At 41.1% G+C, this 19,663-nt stretch overlaps 1 protein-coding gene across 1 annotated transcript; it reads left to right on the top strand.

Annotated features, from left to right (window-relative positions):
* The first annotated feature begins 757 nt into the window (after positions 1-757).
* Positions 758-17,685, top strand: sae1 (SUMO1 activating enzyme subunit 1). Its single transcript, XM_030408467.1, has 9 exons — positions 758-979; positions 1,489-1,600; positions 2,174-2,347; positions 7,585-7,730; positions 8,096-8,195; positions 8,447-8,552; positions 14,239-14,383; positions 15,288-15,357; positions 17,389-17,685. Exons 1-9 carry the CDS (start codon positions 879-881, stop codon positions 17,479-17,481), a joined length of 1,047 nt encoding a protein of 348 aa, XP_030264327.1. The 5' UTR covers positions 758-878; the 3' UTR covers positions 17,482-17,685.
* Positions 17,686-19,663: the final 1,978 nt, after the last annotated feature.

Below are 19,663 nucleotides of genomic sequence, written 5' to 3'. Positions count from 1 at the left end.
ATGGAGAAATACATTATATAAAGGTTTGCTGTCTGTAGATTAATTACATGTGATTTAAACCCAAAGTTCCTTTGGAATATGCACAGTATGTGTGCAAATTCAATTGAAAAAATTAAATATCTAAATGCTAGATGTTAACTCAGGCCCCCTCTACAAAGTACGCCCCCAAATGCAGGACGTGACTCTTGAGTTGTTATTGTTTCAGCCCATATCCATTAATTATTCAGTTAAACAATTAATAATTTTGCAGTTACTCTAATTAGCACAAACTCAAATTAGGGCATTTTTTTCCTAAAGCATAAACTGCTCATTCGGTTATCCGGACTGTATTCATCAACCGAAGGCACACAACAAGTGGAGTTTTTTTTAAATGGCTGTTAAAATTGTTCATAAAAGACTAAACTCAGGGATAAATTTACCCACGTTTCTGCCTGGACGCTTGTTGAAGCCAAACGCTACGTGATAAAGATAACACTTACGGAACAAAAGCTGTGGGTTTACAGCTGGATTTAACATTATATTGAAGGGCTTAATGTCCGATGCATCAATTATAACACAAAATAACTTTACATTATTTGGGCTTCTATCGTTAATATTTGAATGAACAATTAGCTTAACTTCAAAATGAACACGATGACTAATACATGTGTTATATAAGAACTTCAATAAACAAATCAGGAAATAAAAACGAAAGCATCACAAAATATAAAAAAAGATTTAAATGAAATTGAGTGAAAAGACGTCCATTGTTTCTTTATGTGACGTCATCACCCTGCGCCCATTCAGCGGGACCGTCGCGGCATTTGAAACATCTTGCATCTGTAGCACCCTAAAAAGACCACTTTACACCGTTTATACCGTCTTTACAGTGATCTGAAATGATCGATATGATTGAGAAAGAGGACCCGATCATCAGTGAGGAGGAGGCGGCACAGTATGATCGCCAGATCCGATTGTGGGGGCTAGATGCCCAAAAGAGGTCAGTTAGCTTAGTTAGCCTGGCAGGCTAATCGGTGCAGCGGAAGATTTGAGTTGTCGCACTCTTGCTGCACCGGTTGGACCAAACTGTTTTATTTAACACTTTTTTTTGTTTTTTTTTAGACGTGTGAACAGTTGGGATTTAGTTATTATAAGAGTATGTCGCGTGGGGAGTTTTCATTGAGAATACTGATATCCATACGTGTATAGGTCGACATCTTTTCATTATCTACACTTGTGAAATGCACAAATCCTCAAATTGGACTTTCATTTCAGTCAACGTCTGTTTAATCTTACAATTCTGACGTTATTGTTGCTTGAGTTCTTATATTATTTTGGTTTACCTGTATATTGTTGCTGAACATATCTCCATGTTTACTCTGTATAAGTGTCTCTACAGCAAAGTCTTTTTTATTGAGATCTGTGGTTTAAACAAAGGCTAATAAAATAATCAGTTACAAACATGATCCACACACTTGCTTGACATGCAGTCTGCATTTTGTTTCACAGGTTGCGAGGGTCCCGTGTGCTCCTGGCAGGTTTAGGGGGTCTGGGGGCAGAAGTGGCCAAGAACCTAATCCTGGCTGGAGTAAAAGGACTCACTTTGCTGGATCATGAACAGGTACACACACTTAAACTGTGCACACAAAACCATGCTCAGGGCCTCTCTTTCCTCTCCTCACCAGTGCACACTGTCACCTACAGAGTGAACTTTGGCTTCAACTGAAGTCTAAAAGTCTTTGTTCTTAGTTATCAACTGAACATCTGTGTGATACATTCATAAACAATCAATATATTGGTATTTAGTTGATGGCTTCATGTGGAAACTTCAGTCTTTGCAGTACTCTGTATGTCCACTAGATGGGGCCTGTGGCAAAGTAATAATCTTCAATGTTTTTAACTACATTCACACACTAGCGAGGAAACAAACCAGCTGTTTTGCATTGATTTGCATTAAGATAGCATCACAACAGCGTGTTTCTTGGTTCACTGCATTCCCAAGTGAAGTGTTGATGTATTGCCTTCTGTGGCTTTGTGTGATTGAATAATTGATATCCAAACACAGAATTTGGGGAGAAAAGTCCACGGGGTGCACAGTGTAAATTAAGTTTGGTCTTATCTCCAAAAACGCATAAAGAAAAACCTTGTTACACGTGAAGTTCAATCCTTACATTCCCTCTCCGTCCCGTGCCAGGTGTCAGAGGAGTCATGTCGAGCTCAGTTCCTGGTTCCGGTGACAGCTCAGGGTCAGAATCGAGCCCAGGCCTCTCTGGAGCGAGCGCAGAACCTCAACCCGATGGTGGAGGTCCACGCTGACTCGACCAGAGTCGAAGACAAACCAGATGACTTCTTTCTGCAATTTGATGCGGTGAGTGATATAAGAGTTTATTCTGGACAACCTTATTCAAACACACTATAAATAAATACGAATTTTGAGAGGGAAGCTGAATGATTTGACTTAAATGTAAAGCAAATGTAGCTGTCCTTGCAATCAGATGTTGAAACATATTAAAGGATGTGAAAATGTTGGGCAGTGATGTACTTTCTCACATTCCTGCAGTCATGTTTGACCCTGTTGAGATGTTTTTCAAATTCTTGTTGACCACTGTCCAAATGTAGGTCACATGATGTCATTTTGAGGTCTAATCTTGTTACCTTACAGTGTTTCCTCTCTGAGTGAAACAAGATTGAGCGCTGACGTTACCGGTCTGACCACTAGATGTCGCTTGTAACCCATATCATAAATCCAAAGTTCTCCTTGTTTTTTCTCTCTGGGCACCAAAGCACCTGCTTTAAGTTGAAGTCCTGCAGTAATGGCATGAGCTTAGATTAATAGTTCAGTCAGCAGTAAGGGTTTTTTTTTTCTTTTACAATTCTTCCGACTGGTTTTGTGACATGATTTTCCTGTTAATTATATAACGAGGGCATGCCTGTTTTTGCCTTATATGGTCGTGTATGGTTCACAGCAGTGTGGAGCGGGTGGAGGGTGGCACTGTTTGTACATTCATTTGAATGTTCTTGTTCCAGCTTCTTAAATGTGAGGATTTGCTGCTTTTCTTTGTCATCTATGACAGTAAATAAATAGTCCTCGGGTTTGGGACTGTTGTTTGGATAAAAGAAGGTTTTGGAAGACACTGCTTTGGACTCTGGGAAAATATAATACACATTTTTTGGCATTCTTTAAGATTGAAATGATTGATTAGGGCGGCTGTGGCTCAGTGGGTAGAGCGGGTCGTCTCGATATTTTGATTTTCTCCTGTATAGCACTTCATAAATGCTTGGACTGCTTCTAAATGCTGAGACTGTTACTACTCTGTCAAAATATTAACAAATGAGACTTTTGATGATCATTAGTAATGTGGATATAAAGACTAGGTGCGTAAAACAAGTATCAGAACAAGTACAACGGTCTGGTTTACTTTACTGCCACCTCGTGATATAACGATGTCAGTCATCTAAGACCATATATCGTGACATAACACGATAAATATTTAATATGGAAATATATTTCCCAGCCCTGCTTATATCTATACTGGCTGAACATTCGGACATATTGCAGTTTCATTGTCCTCCTGCATTGTTCAAAAACTGAGGGATCGTGCAGAAGAAGGACTGTATTTTCTACACTGTTCACTTAATATGGATGTAAACACCCTTAAAAACTGTTAAAGTTAAACGGTAACTTTAAGGATGTCATTGTTGTATTTCAAATTCCGTGTGCTTCGGTATCCTGTGCTGTGAAAATGAGATTTTATTGCATCATAACTCAAACTCTGGTTGCAAGACCTGCATGGATTTTTCTGATTGTTTGACCTGATCCAGGTGAAGTTTCAAGTTCACATGAGTTATTTGTCTTGCATATCAGATAGTGTGACGAAAAGATGAAAGTTTTGACTCCCTGTTGTGGAGGGTAAATCCCCGTGGCAACGACAGCAAGTGAAATTTTATTCATATAGCTAGATCACAATTGAACGACGTAGTGTGTCCTTAGTTGGTACAATACACTATAGCAAATATTCTGATTATATTTTTGTTTTTAAGACAGTGTAAATGGTTAGTTTAAGCATTAAAAGGATGATCATTTAAATGTTTTTAGGTAAGATGATGCAAGTTGCGTCAGCATGTAGTATCTAGTTCCGCAGGCAGCTATACACATAGGCTGAAACTCATATCTGCTCACTGCTGTAGGCAGGAATGTATTTGAACGCCATCAGAAGAAAAACAGATTTTTTTTCCTCCTGTTGTGTCTGAATTGACGGCAGTCTTCCTCCCTCTGGGGGTGCTAAGTGAGGGTCAGGAGGAGGGAGAGTGATATGGGAGGAAGACGGAGGAGGATGGAAGTAGGACAGAGCGAAGTGAGGACGGGATGAGCTAGATGTTAGTAGGACGGGGGGAGGGAGGGAGGGAGGGTGAGAGGCGGGACAATTTAAAAAGCCTGAGATAAATTTACAAAAAAAAATGGGAAAACAGAAGGGGGTCTCTTTATCTTCTCACTCTGCCTGCTGTAAACCACTCGTCGCTTTCATCTGCTTCCACGAGCGTATGTGTGTGTGGCTCAGCGGGAAGATGGAGGGTGATTAAAGTGGAGCGACTACAGCGTGGTCACAGTTTTCATATGAAAGGCCTAATTACTGAGAGCTGGATACAATAGAAAAACACAGACTGTCCATCTGGGTGCTCGCAGAGTACAGCTAACTGGCTACTGATACCCTCAGTCACTCTCTTTGTATAACACAGTAGCTGTTCTTTTTTTTTTCTACAGTGGTTAATTTTAGATTCATGCAAGAAGGAAGAAACAACACCACATAGTAATAACATCATGACCAGCCAACAAATGTGCAACTTTGTCTGTTTCTCACACATTCAAAGCTCCTGAAAACTTCTCCTCCATTCTGAATATTCCTCCATGATTATTTTTTGTGACTGCATTTGCAACATTAAAGGGATATTCCGGTGTAAATTAAATCCATGGTCTAAATCACCGTGAAACTGTGTTAGACTCCCTCTCGAGAGATCAAGTTAGCAGACCGCTAATTTACGGAGTTTTATCAACCTCAGAAACGACCGCACGACAACAATACACTGCAGTAAATGGATCCAAATATAAACCGCCACCAAAAAGCCACAAATAATGCTCAGAACAGCACCAAACTTCAGCAACAGTACAAATAGGGTCTCAGCACATAGTCCGGGGCATCTAACCTCCGCTAGCTTAGCTGGATTTCTACTGGAAAGCTGACTAAATTTACCACTCTCCTGCAGCAGCTTCCTGTTGACGGGAAGTCCCGACGAGTCGATTACCGAGTGCAGTAGAGTTCCGCGGCTCATGGATGAAAATGTATGATTATGACTCCATGGAAAAGCAATCAAAGTTCATATGTGTCTTACCTGCCAGTTTATAACAGTTATTATCGAGAGCGGACAGGGAAAAGAACGGAATTGAGCATTTCTAACCGCACTCGGTAATCGTCTCGTCGGGACTTCCCCGACCCAGAAGCTGATGGAGGAGAGTTGAAATCTGTTTTTAGCTTCACAATAGAAATCCAGCTAAGCTAGCGGAGGTTAGATGCCCCGGACTATGTGCTGAGACCCTATTTGTACTGTTGCTGAAGTTTGGTGCTGTTCTGAGCATTATTTGTGGCTTTTTGGTGGCGGTTTATATTTGGATCCATTTACTGCAGTGTATTGTTGTCGTGAGGTCGTTTCTGAGGTTGATAAAACTCCGTAAATTAACGGTCTGCTAACTTGATCTCTCTAGAGGAGAGGAGGACCATGGATTAAATTTACACTGGAATATCCCTTTAAATATAAGGTCAGAACACTATTTTTATCATCATATTTATAACTGTCTTTAGATTGAGAAGCTATGATTGGAAGATTGGTATATGCCTGCACAATATGAGGACGGTGATGATATAATTGATGATATCACTCACGGTACATAAACAAATATTTAGGTACCCTTATCAGCTCCTCTCTCTCATGCAAGCTAATCGTGCAGTCAGCACCAAATTAATATCAATTAATCTGATTGCAGCTGACATTCAGCTGCGGCTTCATCTGATTAGCCAAATGTTGTGAATACATGACCTGTGTATCCAGGCCTCCATCTGATAAGGTAAATGTTTGCATGCAGAGTGTAAACACATGTAAAAGAAGTTATTATCCTTCACACATTTCAGCAGTCGTTTCTGAATATGCCCATGTCCATATCGTGATGATAGTGAAAATACAATTTATCAGTCACGACTACATTGAAACCTGTTTTCCTCCCATGACTTCTGATGCTCTAATGACTCTGTGGGTCAGTTAATGCTTGTTAATCGTTGCCAGGAAGGAAAAAGATGAAGGTGTTGGACTGATGTCTCCACCAGCCTGTGAAAGTAGTTCCTCGTTTGCACCTTTTTTAAGTTGTTGCACTTTCTGTAAGAGATTCAATGAGAATATTTTGTTAAAGTTCCAGATGTGCAGTCTGTCATATGTCTGTATATGTATCCTCTCTGGTATCACTGGTCCTTGGCTCTGGTCCGTGTGCTGTGATGCCTGAGATGCAGCATCGGTCTTATCAGTGAGCTGAGGGTGTTTTGGGTGTGCTGGACTGGGTCAGCAGGATAAGGTGGACCCAGCCCACAGCACAGTTGTTTACAGTCAGGCATCAGTCCACCCTGGTTTGACCGTGGTACACTGTGTACAAACTCATGGTACAGAGCGGAACTCTGTCACTGTGTCGGCTGTATCCATGTTTGGTCTTTGACTCAGGGAGGTGAACTTTCCCCAGTTGCTGCCGTGTTTTGCTGCTACAGTAGGTGTGTCTCAGTCTGTTTGGCAGATGACCAGATACTGATCACAGCTGCTTTGTTGTTCTGAGCTTTGAGAGGGTGGAAACTCACTGATGATTTTCTTTGTAAGGGATTGCAGCCAATTTTCAGAAGTGAGATATGCCTGTCTGTCTGTCTGTCCCTTAGGGAGTTAACACCAGACAGTATTTTACTTGTTATTTTCTGTTACCGCGAGCAGTTTTAGGGTTATGGTTAGAAATGGAAATGAGCAAATAACTACACAGCAACAAAATGTCGTGCGTATTAGAGGATGTGAAGGTGATCAACAGAGAAACACAGTGGGAGTTCAGTTTCATACATTTTGATTTCAGAGATAAACGGTGCTGAGAAGTGGAGAAAATGCGAATCTTACAGTGAATATGCAACAGGACTTGTAAACAGGAAGTTGCTCATCTCTTCACATACTCTGGTGCCGCTGTAAAATATTTGCAAAAACAAACACAAGATTTTTGCCAAACACGTCCTTCCCTTTTTTAAAAACAAATGTGACACTTGAGTCGTTCTGTTGGAGCGTCTTAAACACTGTTTGCTTCACAACAAACTTGTATGAAATCCAAACCTTTTTAACAATACATTGATGATAAGGGGACAGAGAAACGTGGAACCAAAGTTACAGGTTTAAACTGCAAATATGTAAATGTGTCTCTTGAAGTCTGTCTTGTGATGTCAGGGCTTCAGGGTCCAGGTTCTAATCCTTGAAGTGTTGTCGGTTGATCAGGACGATGCTCTGACCAGCGTCTCACTGGGCGTGTTTCTTCTCCCTCAGGTGTGTCTGACCGGCTGCTCCAGAGACCTGATGGTGCGGGTGGACCAGCTCTGTTCTCAGCGCAACATCAAAGTCTTCTGCGGGGATGTCTACGGTTACTATGGTTACATGTTCTCCAACCTCGGGAAGGAGCACAACTACGTCGAGTAAGTGCGGGTTTAAAGTTTAAAGTGTGTGTTCAGCTTGAACGTTTTTGACTTTTGAAATTTCACAATAAAATGTCAGATATCACAGTTACTGTATGTTGTCAGAAAATATAAACATCAGTTCTCATTTTCTGCAGTATTGACATGCAGGTGTGATATTTAATGCTTCCTGCAGTCATTCAGCTGCTCTCTGCTGAAGTTCACATACTGAAATTTCATCGTTTATTTCTAGTGGGCAATAAATGTACAATATGTTCTGTACACAGCAGCACAAAACTTCTGTTTGTGAGCTTGATTGCTAATGTAATATTGACTGCTGTGCTTCCTGATGATGTAGGAAATCTTTCTCTTCACTCTCATGTTAGGGAGAAACCTAAACTGGTTAAACCAACTGAAAATTCTAACGACGGTCCTGAAGCGAAGAAAGCCAAAGTGGACCCCAACGAGACCACCATGGTGAAAAAGGTACGAGTGCGAATGATTTAATTCACGGCTAAATATGTTTAAAATGTTATTCTATATATAAGAGCCACATGGATGAAAATGAACACTTTTAACGGTGGATAACATTTTCTAAAAGGTACCTTGAGTCTAAGTTTTAAGTCCATAGGAGTGGATCATTTTAAGAAAATTATGCAAAACAGAAAAACAATTTAAATCATTTTTGATTTCGGCGGTTCACCACTTGTTGACATTCGTGTGTCTTTTTTAATCAGACGGCCAGCTTCTGCGCTCTGAAGGAGGCTCTGGAGGTCGACTGGACGACTGAGAAGGCCAAAGCCGCTATGAAGCGAACTCCAGTGGACTACTTCCTGCTTCACGGTACTTTGAGTCATTTCACTGCACATTGTTTCTAAAGTAGAAAAGCTTCTCTGGCATCTGGTAAAAGATGTGAAATTAGGTTTTTTGCCAGTGAATTATGTTACTGCTAATTTATTATTTATTATTATTATTATTATTATTTTTTTTTTTGGTTCTACTTGCATTTTAATCAATACACTGATTATGTGAAAATAACAGATACTGTTTATGAGAAGATATCAACAGCTGTAACCACAGAATGTTGATTTTCTAGATTGTTAATTGTTTAAAATCGTTTAGTTCTTTAGGGTTGATATTATTATTGTGGAGGGGGATTGTCTTTAAATCTGACCATTTTATGCATTTTTTATTAAAAGTGATATTGCTTTTCAAACGATGATCAGTTAAACAGCCAGCAGAGTATATGAGGGATCTGCTGACATTTGACTGCGTGGGAGGCGAGACAGACACAGAATTTTCCGTTCGATCGAATACGACAAAGAATCCTGAAAGGTCTAAAAACGTTTAGAAATTTGAAACTGAAAATGCGTAGGATCGCTGCAGCGAGACTGAGGCATATACCATGAACATGCAAAGTCACCGCTTCTAATTTAGCTGGTGAGATATCGCTGCACGTGCACGGAAAATCCTTAAAGTTCGTTAAAATCAACTCCAGATCAGTTGTTTCCGAGTTTGTGAATGGATGACGGCGGGGGGGGGGAAGGAAAGAAACTACAAAAACAAATCAAATTTAGCTTCTTCTCAACTCAACCTGCACTTTGATTGCAAACGTTGTTACACTGAGTTGCACCTGAGTAATCTCAAATGACCTGTGACCTGTTGAGGAACCAGCAACATAAAGGAATTTTTTGACCCTTTGGTTAAATGTGAAATACGCCCTCCTGTTTTTCTAGGTTATTTACAGTGTCTGATGACCTTCCTTAAAGAGTTGTTATTGTCCCTCGTGTCACCTGGCCCTGCACCACACTGCATGCTAGTTTCCATCACAGGCTGTCCATGGCCAGTCATGTGCACTGAGCGTAGAATAGAGAACAGCCCGACACCTACTCTGCATGACAACAAGCACAAGAACAGGAAATCGCCACAAAACAGTTGCACGCCGTTTTCTGTGTGTAAATTTAGTAATAATGAAAATTCCATTATGCAGGATGCAGAGGTCGTAAACACTGAACGGAACAACGCAGTTCTGTCGGATTATATCACATTTATCAATCATGCAGAATGTGAAGCGTGATGCCTCAGTGATCAGGAATTATTTTACAGTTTTAAAGTGAATCTAACAAAAACAACAGTACTTTACTACACTTTGTGATAAGTTACAAAGATCTTCCTGTGTTTATTAAGTAAAGAACTAACAGAAATTAGAGTAAACACACTACAAATAGATCGTTTTAAGCTCCGAGGCAGCTTACTGTGCATCCAAAAACAGATCACAGAGAGCACACTGGAAAGTCATATTTTGTAACTTTAGCCATCACATCTGAGGACCTGGGAGGCGTGTTGCAAGCTGCAGGCTTTAACCAGTCCTTCCAGAAAAACGCAGAGTTTTTTGTGATTGTTGTGGGCAAAAATCCTTGATTATGCGGCACGTTTATTTAATATGCGGGATTTTTATGCGATGAAATTGCGGGAACTTGCAAAAACTGCGGTTTGATGAAAAAGAGAAAAAAAAGTGATTCCCCCAACACCCTGTTCTCACCAGGCTACTACCTTAATGTAAAGAGTCATTTCTTATTACTTCCTATGACAAGCAAGAACACTACATCACAGAAAGGAATATTTAAGTTCTCAGCTTGTTTTATTTCAGACCTTAATAAGCATATGGCTCAAAGTTACTAAACATTGATGAGTCAAACAAGTTCTGTAGCTTTACACAAGGAATATGCTACAACTTCTGTAAACATGAATAAATAAAATATAAAAAAATTAAATGTGCTTCCTGTTTTACAGAGGTAGCAATACAAAACAGACATCTTCTGTTAAAATAATTGCTTCCAATGCACAAAGTTGGCAAATGAGACTGATTTGCGGGCTTCATCATGGCTTCATCGCGGGGTTTGCAGCTTTTTGATGATGTTCACGCCGTGTAATTACGTCACTTCATAACGTTCCCATGGCAACGGGGGAAAATGGCTGCTCCTGTGTGAAGTAAACGCAACATTTTTCAACTTTCTGCTGAGATATATGTGGCATTTTTTTTTTTATGAAAATGCGGGGACTATGAAATCATGCAAGCGCCGCATATTTTGCGTGGAAATCGGCAATTTATGTGGCGAAAGTGCGGCGTATTTGAAAAAATGCGGCCCCGCATAAATATGCGGACTTTGCCTGATTTATGTATTGAATTATGCGATTGCATAATCGCCTTTTTCTGGAGGGACTGTTTAACTCTCCACTGACCCTCCTGCCAATAGAGAATCCATTATATTTTACAAATTTAGAGAAGGCTAGTGAGGAAATCATACATGTTTTTTGTTAAATCGACCAGACCTTCGTCAACCGTGTTTGTTCATTATGTGGTAAACAGTTGGTTATTGAGTGGAGCAGGGAGATTATTTACCTGGTTGTTCTTGATGACAGGGTTCAATGTTTGGAGATTTTTTAAATACATTTATTTTTAGAGAAAAGGCCAATCGCCCCCCCCCCCCGAAAAAACGGAGGTGTCAGAAACTGATATTAAGTCCCACGCATCCAGATGTTGTCATGTGACGTAAATTTGTTTACTGAACAGCAAATTTGCATCTTGTCACTCGTCATATGAACATTTCGGAACATCTAGTTTGTTTTATTTCAGGTTCATGGTTCACACCCTCTGTGACATTTAGTCTTATATCCCACCACTCTGAAACCCACCTGCCCTCTGCAGCCTCGCCCTGTTTGCTGCACTTCAGCCCATTTCTGTGTGGAAACACCGCCTAGTTGTTTTTTTGATATGATACATTTGAGACAGGAGTCGGTGTTATTATCCTGCGTTGTTTCTATAAATGGAGCCAGCGGTTGTTGTTTTGGGCGACCGATGAGGAAGTGGCTCTTCCTCTGTTACGACTGCTTCCTGTCTCACTAGGAACAGTCAGCTAATCTGAACCGCATGTGGATGTTATTATCGTTATTTAGTTTATTCTCTGTTATTGTGTTGGCAGACTGATGAGATGAGCAGCAAGAGAAAAAATGACCATGTGCATAAATATTTGGACAAAGCAGAAACTGACGGCAGTTCTTGTGGATCACAGAATATAGTGAGCAACATAATCTTCTGGAGGAGAAGCACTACAAGTGAAAACATGTCTGCGTGGAAAGAAAACAGTGTTCATTTGAAAATGTACTTTTTTACGCCAGCTGACTGATAAAAAGAGAGATCCAAAGTGCAGCCCTGTGTAAAAACCTTTGACTCTAATACGTCATCAACATATGCAAATGTGTGTTTTACATATTTAAACACACATTTTATGAAAACATGTAGTACAAACAATAAAATAAAATAAATCTGTTTTATTTTTTCCCAAATTCCATTTTAATTGTTGGGAATTCTGATTTTTTTACCTTTTACTCTTATTATACTACCGAAAACAGTGTGTTTTTAATGTAAATGACTAAAATGTGCACAAATTAAATAGAAATGACCTTAAATCAATTGAGATGACAAACACATTTCCTCAATACTGTACCGTACAGTACAGTAAAGTGCATAAAAAACATTTTGACTTCATCATGTCTTCATACAGTAGTATATATTGTGTTTTTATGGGTTTCATTGAATAAAAACAACGAGTCAGCTAAGAGGGCTGTGGCTAACGGGGCTAGCTAGCTAACAGCAGCTACTGTTAGCAGCAGTTAGCAGTCACTCTGGTATTATATGCCGATAATATGAATCGGACAGGTGGCTAACTCTCACGCATTACACCATTAGTTATGATTTCTCAGGTCTGCTTCTTTGCAAAACAACAGTTCACCTGACACATACAAGTCGTTCGGGAACTGCTCGGCTCTGTACTGAGGCGTTAATGTCAAGTTTCTCAGCTTTTTCGAAGACGAAGACGGAGCCGTGGGAAGCCGCCTCGCCATGCTTACATTTGTTTTGACCATAGACATAATATACCAGGGTTCTCCCCAGACTGTGGAACAACGGCGCTGCGCCGCTATACGGCTAGGTCAGCGCCGCTATACTCAACAATGTTAGCTGCTTTATAGCGGGTGTTTGTGGGCTGCCGCGGTTGACGGTGACGAGCGTCCGTCCGTCCCCCGGTTGACGGCGACGAGCCCCCGGCTGACGGCGAGGATCGATTGAGCGTCCCCCCCCGGACTGACAGTGACGAGCGACCCCCCCAACTGACGGTGCGCCGCTATACTAAAAATTTCTGGGGAGAACCCTGTATACGTATACTATGTCTATAGTTTTGACAGCAGAGCTCAGTCTGTGACTTGTTGTGCCACCCAGATCTGCTTCCCTCCGTGCAGTTTTCCCCAGACGTTCCTCTTCCACACGAAAACAGCATTTCAGTGTAACTATGTCAAACACGGAAATCATAGGGCCCTGTAGTTGACTGTTTACTGTCACTATCTGGCAACATCAGCTAGCTGCGAGCTAACATAAAGAGTGACCTGTAGTCGTGTTATTCTGCATTTGCATTAAAGAAATATCCTTTAAACTGTCCACCCTGGAATTTACATCTGTGTTTTGCTGTGACAAACAGTTAGATATTCTCCTGCCAGCTCTGCCACATTAACTCTTAACTGTGCAGATGTTGCATTAATATATGGAAAACAAAATGTCTGTTGACCTTCATACGCAGGTTTTCGACTTAAAGGGCCATCTGAACTATTTTCCCCTCCACTTTAATCTATTACGCATCACTACTACATGTGTAGGTTGAGAGATGCTATCATTGTTCCATCCATGAGCACATTATTATATTCTGTTATGTAATTCTGTTTTGGTTTTCCTGCCATGCTGGTGCAGCGCGATGCCATTTCTCTTTGTTTTAACCTTGTTTTAACAAAAAGTTTGACTGATAAAGGGCAGAGCTGAGGTGTGAGAATGATTCATCGGCACGACGTACGAGTGTGTGTTTGGTGTGCCACGCTGGTGGAAATGGCCGTGGGAGGATTTGACTTCCTCATGTGGTTTTAAGTTAATGGACGAACAGGAAACACGGGGGCGACGTGTTGATGTGTGCGTCTGTGTAGTTGTCAGTTTGCTGTCAGAAATATTGCTCATGACCAAATAAAGAGCGATCTTCAGATTTCTAATCCTCAGTGAGTCCTCGAGCCAACTCTTAGACGCAGGAAGGAGGTTTTTTTTTTTTCACTCGGTTTCCTCACTGAACATGTGCAGATGTTTGCGAGAGTCTCTGCATGCATGAGTCTGTGTGTGCACGCTGTTAATTTGATGTGGGGAAGCGTAGGCCAAATCGGATGAAATGGTGCAACCACATACCGACTTCATCCTGTTTCAAAGGCGCGGCAGTCAAACTGAGATGTTGTCTTTCCATGAGATGATAATTCACCGTGGAAGTGTCTAGAAAGCGTGATGAAATTACAAATGGCAATAGTGCAATAGATTATACGGAAAATATTGCTTTAGAAAAAACTTGTTCCAGCTTTATAACTGCCGTTCATTTCCTTCCCTTTATGTTTCTCCCGCTCTCCTTCCTTCTCTCTCTTCTCCGCCTTCCCTCCGTCTCCGCAGTTCTGTTGAAGTTTCGCACAGACAAAGGCCGTGACCCTGACCCACAATCCTTTGCTGAAGACAGTCAGCTCCTGAAACAGATCCGTGATGACGTCCTCGAGGCCTTGGCAGTGAGCAGCGACCTCCTGAGCGATGACTTCACGAGGTACAAAGCATCTTCACCTGTCATCGGACTCATTTTACAGATCAGATATTGAATGACAATTCACGTGAAGTAACTGCTGAAATGTCTTGGAAGCAAAACACCCAGGACCGACCACCACATATATTTCTGATGATGTAAATATAGACAAATCTAGCGGCTGATTTGTGTGTTCTGCCATTGAGCGGCGCCGCCATTACTGCGGTGGCCAGTGGTAGTGATGCTGCCTGCTGACAGCGACAGCAGCATGTGTAGTTGGATTGATGAGGTTGAACAGCGGTCCACAGCACTGTGAATGGATGGAGATCTGAACATTATTCCTATTTTGCATCAGGCATTGGTTACAACAATAACAGAACAGATAATAGAGAAATGGATCAAAACCCTATTGTGTAGTTCAGCTGCTCCAACAATAAACATCGTACGAGTTTGAGATGAAAAGCTTTCCTGCAGATCTTCTCGTCTGTCTGATTGCCACTTTTTCCTGACAGAAATACACATTTTTCAGTCTCATATTTGAGATTTTTATGAAATGATGTACTTCATCCTGTTGCCCTAAAAAAGGCTGAATTCACATCCAAACTGTGCAGCTTGAACAGCGAGAAATAGAAAAAGAATGATGGTAATGAAGAGTGTGGAAGGGGGCGATGTGACTTTGATTAACCAAAACATCTGTGCATCCACCGTCAGTGAAAAGTTCGAGTCTGCCACCGCAGAAACGGCGGCGTCACCTGACAGCACATCACATAAATAAATAAACCAGGTGGCAAACTAACAAAGCTCCAGACGGACATTTTTTGCTTTAGTGGCTCTGGAGCGAGTCACTTTCTCAGTTTCTCAGTTACTTAACATCACACTTTCTCTTCAGTCACAGTGGGTCATGTTTCCTTGTGCTGTTTGTCCTCAGCTACTGCTTCTCTGAGATGTCTCCGGTGTGCGCCGTCGTGGGAGGAGTTCTGGGACAGGAAGTCGTGAAGGTAAGCATGCACACAAACGGAGAAAAGCATTTTAGACAAACTGTAAATGTAAACAGTAAAATATGAACATCGTTGCTTCAAGATATACATCAGCTGCGATGTATGTTACAGTATTCACTGAGCTGTGGTAAACGATGAAGACGGGAGGGAGTCAGTCAGCTGACAGGTGGCGGCTCAGCTGGTTTCTGGGTCGGCGTCAGAAACACGGCAGCGTCTTCTCTGTGCAGAAGTGATTTTCACTGTGACCACAGAGAAAGTCAGTGTGACGCTCTGGCAGCAAAACGAGAAATGATTCATGGTCCTCCGGCTCAACAACATAATAAACTCATTGATATTACAACATAAAAGAACATAATGGGACCATTGGAGGGAAATCCAACGGAGGACATATGACTGAAACCGTTCCACTGACACATACAGTGTTCCCACAGATTCATGTCGAGCCTGATGGAGACGGGATTTTTGGTGATTCTGGAGAAGAAATTATAGAGGCAGATAATCGTTTCGTATACTTTGTCAAGTTTAGTCAATGATGTAAGAATAATTAAGGATGTTTTACGGTTTTGTTTTACTGTCAAAGACTGAGGGTTGAAAAATGTAATCCACACTTTCTCAGAGATGACGTCATCAAATGTCTTGTTCTGTCCGCAACCCAGAGATATTCAGTTTACTGTCACAGAGGAGGAAAGAAACCAGAAAATATTCACATTTAATAAGGTGGAATCAGGAAATTAGAGTTTGACACAGCCACATTTTTCTGTAACTGAGCCGGACCGAAGGCGTTGTGTTTTGGGTCCGATCCCGACACGGTTAATGTGAAGCTGAAGAGGCGAGTTTGTGTTCCCCTGTCATGTCTTTGTTACCATGGTTACAGCTTGCCTGTTTACCCTGATGACAGACGTGTGAAGTGCAGACACCCGTGAAAAGACATTGACAAGTAATCGATTTAATTGTTGCAACCTAGGGTTAGGGTTAAAGTTATTTACCTCAAAGTTGAGGTAAATAAATTAGTATGTAAATTCAGAACTATGAACATCACTAAAGAATCACATCATAAGAAAAGCTAAGTATAAATAATCAGCAGCTGACTAATTAGATGCATCTTTCTTTGAAGTTTGGTGAAAATACAGTCACACAGGGACAAAACAACCAACCGTAACAGTTTGAGTTTTAGTTTGATGCCTTCGTTTTTTGTCAATTTCACCAAAAACTTTAAAAATATTTTGAAATATAATTCCTGAAGTCAGTTCAGTTATGTGTTTTGATGCCAAGCTTGATGTTTTATTTCCTCTGATAGGATTCTCAGACGCAGTGTGTTATCTAAGGTCCATTGAGACTCATCTCACATATAAAAACAGTCTCATTTTTTGATGCAGACTGTCTCACACACACACACACACACACACACACAGAATGTTTTCTCACTGCTGACCTGAATAAGACTTCAGTTACATCACTGAGCAGATCTGAGCTGTGTGAACTCAGGCTGAGGGAAACAGGAGTTCACATCGGGATAGGTTTGTGTCTGTAAGAGTGTGTGTCTGTGTGTGTGTGTGTGTGTGTGTGTGTGTGTGTGTGTGTGTGTGTGTGTGTGTGTGTGTGGAGGGGTCTGAGGGTTCAGGATCAGTCTGCATTATATTGGAACAAGGCCAACTTGCTGTCTCCATGAAGATGATGAAACCTTCTGCAACTGGCCGACTGAAGCCTCTCAGTGTGAATCTGACTGATTTCACTCACCTGACAGAACACCTGACAGTGGACAGAACCACTCAGAACTTTTAAGTGTGACAGAAGAGGCTGAATGATTGTTTGTGTGAGTCTGTGTGTTGGAAATAAAATACAAATCTGGCATTGAAATCGTTCTTTCTGGTCATCCTGGTTGATTCTTTGAAACTTAGTCTTCACAATTTTACCTTTTTTTAAATGTTTCTGTGGCGTTAAAGAATTTTCCTTGTTGAAAGGTTACGTGAACATTTTTATTTTGTTGTATTATATTTTGTAGACTAATTTTCCTTTTGTGTGTCCCTTCAGGCTCTCTCCCAAAGAGACCCTCCACACCGGAACTTCTTCTTCTTCGATGGTCGTAAAGGAAACGGCGTGGTCGACTACTTTGGACCGAACTAAACACGTCACGCGTGTGCAGCGACAGTTTTACACACACACAACAAGTCCAACAAACTTCTGTCTCTCTGTTAGTTTGTGTGATTATTTATATCAGTATTTGCGTCACAATTCATAAAATTAACCTGTTGTTCCAGTTTTGATCTGATCTCGAGAACATTGTTGGGTTTTTTTTACATTTCCTAATAAAACATTGTTTGATAAAAGCTTCTGCCTCAGGTCTTAAATTGTGTTGTCTGAAGTTTGTGTATCCGATATCATCCGGTCGTATCCTAAAACTTTCGAACCTTAACAACAAATATGAGTCAAAATCATAACAATCAAATGTTTTAATTCAGAGCCAACATGTCTCACTTTACCTCTGATGTTAAAGGGATATTCCGGTGTAAGTTTAATCCATGGTCTAAATCACCGTGAAACTGTGTTAGACTCCCTCTCGAGAGATCAAGTTAGCAGACCGCTAATTTACGGAGTTTTATCAACCTCAGAAACGACCGCACGACAACAATACACTGCAGTAAATGGATCCAAATATAAACCGCCACCAAAAAGCCACAAATAATGCTCAGAACAGCACCAAACTTCAGCAACAGTACAAATAGGGTCTCAGCACATAGTCCGGGGCATCTAACCTCCGCTAGCTTAGCTGGATTTCTACTGAAAAGCTGACTAAATTTACCACTCTTCTGCAGCAGCTTCCTGTTGACGGGAAGTCCCGACGAGTCGATTACCGAGTGCAGTAGAGTTCCGCGGCTCATGGATGAAAATGTATGATTATGACTCCATGGAAAAGCAATCAAAGTTCATATGTGTCTTACCTGCCAGTTTATAACAGTTATTATCGAGAGCGGACAGGGAAAAGAACGGAATTGAGCATTTCTAACCGCACTCGGTAATCGTCGCGTCGGGAATTCCCCGACCCGGAAGCTGATGGAGGAGAGTTGAAATCTGTTTTTAGCTTCACAATAGAAATCCAGCTAAGCTAGCGGAGGTTAGATGCCCCGGACTATGTGCTGAGACCCTATTTGTACTGTTGCTGAAGTTTGGTGCTGTTCTGAGCATTATTTGTGGCTTTTTGGTGGCGGTTTATATTTGGATCCATTTACTGCAGTGTATTGTTGTCGTGCGGTCGTTTCTGAGGTTGATAAAACTCCGTAAATTAGCGGTCTGCTAACTTGATCTCTCGAGAGGGAGTCTAACACAGTTTCACGGTGATTTAGACCATGGATTAAATTTACACCGGAATATCCCTTTAAGATGCTGAGAGTAGCTCCTGGTTTCAATGGGTTTGTTATTAACATGTTTTATGTATTTATTGTTATTCATTCCTCCTTTTGTTCCATGGAAACAAAGACACCATTATGAAAAATACCTGAACTGTCATAAAAATCAATCATTAATTCATCACACAGCTGTGGAACGGCACACATTCAATCACACACATTTATAAAACAACTGTTTTTATAACCTTATTTCACATGAAAAAGCATCTTTCTTTTCTTAAAGTAACTGTTTCAAAAGCCTCTATTAACCTGCAACACAACCTACTTCTCGATTATAAGAATTTCAAAGAACAAACTGATGGCAGGGACTTCACGAGCCAGCAGCTCATGAATGTGCCAACATAAAAATGAATGTGTACAACAGATAAACACCGGCCGCTGCTGTTGGTGAATATAATCTTATTGGCCAAGAGCAGATGATAAGGAAAGTATCAGCTTATACAGATGTTGAGTTAATCAACAGGTGCCTCCCTAAAATGATGTAATGTTGAAAAATCTTCTGGAGGGGAACTTTAAAGGAAAGGATTAAGGATTTAAATGTAAGGAATTAAATCTAGCCGAGAGTCCGAGCTGTGAACAAATCAGTGTTGTGTTATTTCCGTACAGTGTGTCGGAGTTTGAAGGAGGGAAAGACAGCAGGTCACGATGCTCGGCAGACTATTTGAATGCATTGTGACTGTATTTGGTAACGACTTCTCTGAGCCTGGCAGTGACTCATCAAACCAAACATGGCTGCAGGGTGTGAGTGACACCGCGGCAGAATAATAAGGGCGGGGACAGACATTCAAATGAGCCTCGGGATGAAAACTCAAAGCGTTTCCCGTCCTCTTCGTCCCAAAAAAGGCAACAACAACAACAAAGCATCAGAGTCTCGTGGCTGACCTCAGCCCCTGCAGCGGTGG

This window comes from Sparus aurata, chromosome 2, assembly GCF_900880675.1.
Source record: "Sparus aurata chromosome 2, fSpaAur1.1, whole genome shotgun sequence".
Lineage (NCBI taxonomy): Eukaryota > Metazoa > Chordata > Actinopteri > Spariformes > Sparidae > Sparus > Sparus aurata.
The sequence above is the reverse complement of the archived record's forward strand: the minus strand, read 5'-3'. Positions and strand labels throughout refer to the sequence as shown.